The sequence below is a fragment of the Astatotilapia calliptera genome, chromosome 1 (assembly GCF_900246225.1).
Source record: "Astatotilapia calliptera chromosome 1, fAstCal1.2, whole genome shotgun sequence".
NCBI classification, from domain to species: Eukaryota; Metazoa; Chordata; class Actinopteri; order Cichliformes; family Cichlidae; genus Astatotilapia; species Astatotilapia calliptera.
Window position 1 is genome coordinate 26,100,209 of NC_039302.1, and position 7,128 is coordinate 26,107,336.

Here is a 7,128-nt window from a genome sequence, read left to right on the forward strand (position 1 = left end):
ATTCTGAACTCCCTGTGCTACATTTTGCTCTACAAGGGCCTGATATGCACTTACGAGGACATTATACTGCCACTGTTTTATTGAAATCTTAAACAAATATGCTCATATGTGGATCTCATTTTTCTCAGAAACAAAAATTAGGTTAATAAAAAAATCAGGTAATTCTTTGTTTTTACATTCATCAGGTGCCAATCACCCCAAATATCAAAGAGAAATTAAAAATGCATGCCATGGAAGAGTTCAGGTCTTGGGAGGTTAAATAGAAAACAGAAGCAAAGTGAAAAGACAGAAAAGACAAAGATGTTTGGACACAGATACAGTCTAATGTTACTTAGAGTATTAGCTGGATGTGCATTACATATACAACTTTTTTTCAACATAGAATATGATATGTGCTGGCACATAATACAGCATGAAACCTTTTTTTGTTAATGTATTTATTGATTCTAATTTATTTTTAAATATTATTATAATTGACTATTGAGGTTTTAGCTCTTTAGGTTTTGTTATCTGACTTACAGTACATCAAGTGTATAATTAAACGTTTGCCAAGAAAGTTTTTTAATAACAACTAAAATAATGTTTGTTTTTCTAAATCTTCTATTTGCCTATGGAACAGATTAGACTTGGAACTGATTTTAATTTATAATTAACAGCAATGAAAGAAACAGGTCGCTTTACAAATATAATACCTAATGCAGATATTTAAGCAGCTTCTATACCTGGTATGACATTGTTTTTCTAATTCTGCAAGTATCAGACATCCTCTTTTCTATACACAGAAGAAACTTACCATTGTCCTTGATGAGGACTCTACGACTTGGCAGAATGGCGGGGGATGGAGGAGGAGGAGCAGGAGGAGGAGAGCAATGGCAGTAAAAACATGGCTGAGCACCTGCCCACAAAAGACGGCTGCCAGCTCATAAAGTGACTCTACAGCTCAGCGTGGCCTCATAAATCCTTCTGTATCTACTATGGGCTCCACAGCGACAGATACAAAGATGTAAATGCAAAGTTTGACTCAAATTTGAGAAGATGCTTTGTAAAAGATTAACATGACTACTTTCTAAAGCATTCAATGAAGATTTATCAATTCCTAAAAGGATCTGATTCGATATGTTAGTTCATCATGGCATGGTGCTTTTTACCGTATTTTGATATAACAGAGCGAGATAAGCTGCTATATTAAAATAAAGACTTAATTGCTAAGAATGGTCAGATCTCTTATAAATTGCTGTCCCAGCACTCATCCAGTGCCATGTAAAATTCACAAACTAAAATGCCTTTGAATGGTTTTTGACCATGAAAGTTTATTGTATCTTCGACAGTAAAGCACATTACATCATAAAAACTCAATTTTGGATTCACATTACCTTTAGGGCCCAGTTTTTATGTAATTTTATGTTTGGATGTGTGGTCACAATCTGAGTAACTATTGCAATATTGAACTAGTCGCTATAAAAAGTTTTTTAAAAAATCATCATCAATGCATAATGCAGGTGTTTGTGTGCCGAATGGCATTTCATTGTACTTTGCTTTCTTCCCTTGGTGAAGTGATTAAAGTTGGACTCCAGTATCCTACTGGGGGACTGCAACACTCACTTGGGCAGGATTGTGACAAGGAGGAATGGCCTTCCTGGTCTGAACCCAAGTGATGTTTATGCTGTTGGACTTCCATGCTAACCACAGTTACAGTAGATAACGACCACCATGTTCAAGTATAAGTGCACCGAGATGACCTAAGTTGCAGGTTGGTGTTGATGAAGTTTTCAGACCCGAAGCTGTATGTTTTGGACATTCGGAGACTCGGGTATCTGATCAGTTGCCAGATCTGCCAATTGATCAGATGGCAGGGGAGGGAGCTGGACCTGGAGTACCCAGATGTGTAGTGAAGGTGCATTGTGAGAATTTGGCCGAGGTCAGTTTGCAAGCATTCTGAGGGAGCCTGGGGATATTGAGTAGACCAGGTTACACATCTTAATTGCTGAAGCTGTTGTAGAAAGCTGTGGACACTAGGTTGTTGGTGTCTGTTGTGGCAATAACCCCATCAACCTCAAGACAGTCCTACTGAGCTTAGCTGCCTTGTGTGATGCAGCTGACAGGTGCCAACAAGCCAAATGGTATTGCAACCCGAGCAGTTGCTGCAGCAACAACTTGGGTTTATGAGGAGTTAAGGCCACAGAGCAAGACTTAAGCTCAGTTTCAAGACTTCCACTGTGCACTACGGTGGTTTGAAGTGTGAAGTACACAGGATGAGAATCAGTACTTCCAAGTCTGAGGCCATAGTCCTCAGCTAGAAAAGGGTAGATTACTCACTCCGGGTCAGGCATAAGTTACTGCTGAAATGGAGCAGTTTAAGTATTTTGTCCTCATCTCACCACTTGAAGCAGAACTTTTAAAACATTACAAATTCAGCAGATGGTAATTTTATTACGTGAAACTTTTATTTGTGCTTTAAAATGGTAAATCCCTAGGGAGTGTGTTTAATTTTAAAAGCAAGCTTGTCTTTAGAAGTAGAAAATATAGTCAACAGCAAGCACAATGAACCATACTTTTTTTCCTTTGGGTGTGGCAGAAAAAATTATATAGCAAGTTTATGATGAGTTCCAGTTGCCCATTCCCTGGGGTGCAGTTTTGTCAGCACATCACCTGTTCCTGATTTCCGGGCCATCATCTGGAGGGTTCTTAAATCCTGCCTGCCACTCTCCGCCAGCTCGTCCTGCTACCATTGGTGGTAACTCGGTCTTCCTTGTGTTCGATATTCATGCTCCCCTGTTTTTGGATTAATGTGTTTTCCGTCTCCAGTTTTGTCCATCTCCTGCCATGCTTATCAGCAGCACTGGTCTCATTTCCACCCAGCTCTCCAGTCTGCCTTCAGACTAAGAATTTCACACGTACCTGCTCCTCGGCCTGCCCTCCTGCCCGTTGCGTCAACTGTGGATATCTCTCCCCTGTGGACCCCCTGGAATCCAGATACATCTCACCTGCATATTCCTTCATCCCCTGGACACACTCACAGCTACCCCTCCTATGCCAACCGGTCTGCATCTACAAGTACTCCTCCACAAGTACTACTTACCTCAGCCCTCTCTCAACCTTGTAAACCTTGTACAAGGCTTGTACCTTTGTGCAATTGAGTCTGCTCTTTCCTCACTTTTCCAATCCCATCAAAAGTTTAAGACCACTTGAAAAATGGCAAAAAATCATATTTTGCATGGTTGGATCTTAACAAGGTTCCAAGTAGAGCTTCAACATGCAACAAGAAGAAATGGGAGTGAGACTAAACATTCAATTTATTGAAAACAATGCTTAAAGTGAAACAGGCTGTTTTACAGCTGATCAAACGTTTAGGACCACACCGTATATATATTGTCTTATGTGTAATACTGAATTAGAGTAGAAATTCAACCCCAATTCAATGAATTTATGCAGCATTTATGACACACTGTATTACCTTAGTGACTTAGGCATGATATTTTATTTTCATACACTCAAAAAACAGATTCAGGTCCTCCTTTCAAAGAACACATGCAAATTATGTTAGTTGTTCACAAATGCAATTAAAAAATACCAAATTAATTTGATTTTCTTTGTGTAAACCTAAAATTATTCAAAACCAGCAGAGGCTGATTCTGAACACAAAATGAATGAGTTTGTTGGGGCACTGGGGGTAGGAGGAGTACATTTTTGCACTTAAGTATTTGTAAACTCAAAGAAATCAATTCAAGCCCCTCTTTAAGCTTAAACATTATTTTTAATCTCATTCAACGCAAATGTAGCACTCCAGCGTTACTGCAATTATTATTCGTGTGGTGAACCTAAATTATTTTCTCTCAAAGCAGTCTTTGTCACAAGAACACAAAGTTACTGAGTTACACAACCGTCCGCCTTCTTTGAAAATTTTGCGCTCTTTCAGAATCACCTAAATGAATCCAGCTGCTCTTGGCCTCTCTGTACTTTTTGGATAAAACTACACCTTCAGGTAAGGTAACATATTATTTTTCCATATATCCAATTGTGTATTTCTTTATCAGCTAAATCTATAATGCTATTTATCATAGAAGCTTGTAACAGTTGTTTTTTGAACTTTTGGTGGTGCTACCATTCTCTTCTCTGCTTGAATACTATTTTTTTTTTTGACAATATAGCCAGGTCTTTTCAAAAGTGCCTTGTTTTAGAGGAGAAATTGTGTAGCTGCCAACTTTTAAGTCGGAGCGTGTGCTAGCTTATTAGCAGCTAGCCATTGTGCTCAATGAAAGATGATGTCCTATAGCTAACTTCTTTCTTACTGTTTTCTTTTTATAATCTAAAAATATGGTATTCTGTGTTTATTATTATATGCCATTTTCTAGTAGAAAGTATCCTTTTGAGGTGTCTTTAAAAGCACTACATAGTTTACTGAGGGTGCTACCAAAAGCGAACCATGTGGCCGGAAGAGTAACTGCAGGCAGCACAATGCGCACTCCCATGACGTTCAAACCTATTTATTATTATAAAAGATTTCGGCTACGTCCACACTTACACAGGTATTTTTGAAAACGGAGATTTTCCGTTTTCGTTTTAAAAAATAATCCCGTCCACAGGTAAACGCAAAAATGAAGGAAAACGCTGCTAGGAACATGCCAAAGCAACAGGTGGCGATATATTCCTAAACTCAGCTAAAAACAGTTTAGGTCTTGACAAACTTCACTGATGGTTCAAATGTTTAGCAACTTTCAGTGTGTTGATTCAGCAGTCTGTATTTAAACTTCTAGTTTATTATATTTGTGTATGTTTTATTTCCAGGTGAATGCAGAGTTCCTGCAGATCACTACAAAACCCCTGCAGGCGAAGTTCTTGGCTCAGCTGGACAATTTAACAGACAAGCTGATGCAAAATTTTCAGGGGAGCAAAGGAGCAAAGGGCCAAAAGATCAAGGATATCATGGCGATCAGTAGTTTGGTCGGTACTAATGATAAACCCATCAATTAAATGCAATCAATCAATTCCATTTTTTTCACCATTTTTTTTCCACCCTTGCATTAGTATGATGACATCGACATAAAGAGGGAGCATACTCTTAAAAGCCTGGTGATCTACTTTAATGAAGATCCAGACCTACTGTTCAAGGAGTATCTGGTACGCTTATCACACCTTCTTTTCTAGATTCAATTTGAGTTAGGTTCATCGCACACAAAATCCTCATATATTCAAAAGATATACACAATATAATTGTGAAATAGTATTATTCTTAATAGTCATTGTTGAAACTTGCACTGGAGAGCACTTTTTAAGGGGATAGTTTCAGCAAAAATTCAATTGTTCATTCTTTTGGTGCTGCCATGTAGGTATCTACTGCCTCTATAAACACAGTAAATGTGGACAAAACATTCATCCATTTTCTGTCAGTGTTTCAATTCAGTTTATTTATATAGCGGTATATCACAACAACAGTCATCTCAAGGCACTTCAGAAAGTAAACACTCCAGTGGAGTTCAGTTTATTATGCCAATTAGTAAAAAGTCTTCATTATAAGGAACACAGCAGATTGCATCAAGACACTAACTAGTGTCACTGCCATTACAGCAATCTCCTGGTTTCAGGAATAATGTGCATAAAACAAGCTGTTTCAGAAGGTTCCCAATTGTGATGAAATAAGGGAAATTGACCCAGCCCACACACACACACACACTGATAGACACTGGAGGAGCTCCTGCTCTATATCAAGCCCCTCCCAAAGGGAGGTACATAATACCTGAACCCAAACTATTGATAGGAAACAGATTGACGGGTTTTATTTATGTTTGGAGTGTTTATAGAGGCGGTAGAGACCTATGTTTCAGCACAAAAGGATACAAAAGCTGAGTTTTGCATAATATGTCCCCTTCCAAGTGACAGAGCCCTTAAACCTGAAACAACCTGTTTTTCAGACCTCCTCCACTGAGGATGAACGGTTGAGGTCCACTGCAGCAACTGTCACTGTATTTACACCATCAGAAGAGAAGGGATTCAGGAGCCAGAGGATGTTGGAGTTGTCATTGAAGGTACTACAGTTATGAACAACCTCGGTAGTGTCATCATGGCATTCATCGTCCTCTTTGGACTGATTTATGCACTTGATCTGAGCTATCCAAATGACCACAAGTACGCTTTTGAGTTCTGTCAGAAGATTTTGATGAATCTGGATGGACAAAGGCTCAGTACAAAGATGCAGCAAATGAAAATGAAGATGTTTGCTTAGGCAAACAAGACCCAGCACAAAAGTTGATTTTGGCCTTTTTATATCTTTTGTTCAAACTGTGACCTTTTTTTCTTTCTTTTTTTTGGCCAAATGGAAGTTGTCTATTTTTGTCTGCTGTTATGTTGTGAGTTATGTGACCTTTAATCTGTACTACTATAGATGGATGAAAAGACTGGGGATTTAGCTCAGAAAAAGTTTCATGGTTGTAACCACCATTTTCTTTTTGATTGCTTTTGGGATTTGCAAAGGTAATAGAAAAATGTTGACAAGTTTTGTGTCTTCCAGTGTTTTAAAGTTGGTCTTCCCGTTCTTATAAGCTTGTAAATGTTTACATGTAATTGGTTTTGGAGAAGTAAAGTTGAAAGATTTTTTTTTTATTAAAATACCTCCCACTTGGTAACAGAAAAATGTTCGTCATGAAAACACACACACACACACACACACACACACACACACACACACACACACACACACATATATATATATATATATATATATATATATATATATATATATATATATATATATATATATATATATATATCCATAGGTCCGTCATCCTATTCATGTAGCCCCTTCCGCCGGGGTTACCAGGCTATACAGCAATGACATTGGAATGTCGTTCGGACTGGAGAAGTGTAGTCGGATGGTAACAAAGAGAGGGAAGGTAGTCAGAACTGAGGGGATTGAACTACCAGAAGGCAACATTGCAGACATAGAGGACAGTTACAAGTACCTGGGGATCCCGCAGGCAAATGGGAACCATGAAGAGGCCGCTAGAAAGGCTGCAACCACCAAGTACCTGCAGAGGGTCAGGCAAGTCCTGAGGAGTCAGCTGAATGGTAAGAACAAGATCCGGGCCATCAACACGTACGCCCTGCCCGTGATCAGGTACCCTGCTGGGGTAA

General features: G+C 38.8%; 1 protein-coding gene across 1 annotated transcript; it reads left to right on the forward strand.

Annotated features, from left to right (window-relative positions):
- Positions 1-838: 838 nt before the first annotated feature.
- On the forward strand, positions 839-6,132 carry LOC113029323 (uncharacterized). Its single transcript, XM_026180180.1, has 6 exons — positions 839-875; positions 2,806-3,068; positions 3,917-3,982; positions 4,786-4,941; positions 5,026-5,118; positions 5,910-6,132. Exons 1-6 carry the CDS (start codon positions 839-841, stop codon positions 6,036-6,038), a joined length of 744 nt encoding a protein of 247 aa, XP_026035965.1. The 3' UTR covers positions 6,039-6,132.
- The last annotated feature ends 996 nt before the right edge of the window (positions 6,133-7,128 follow it).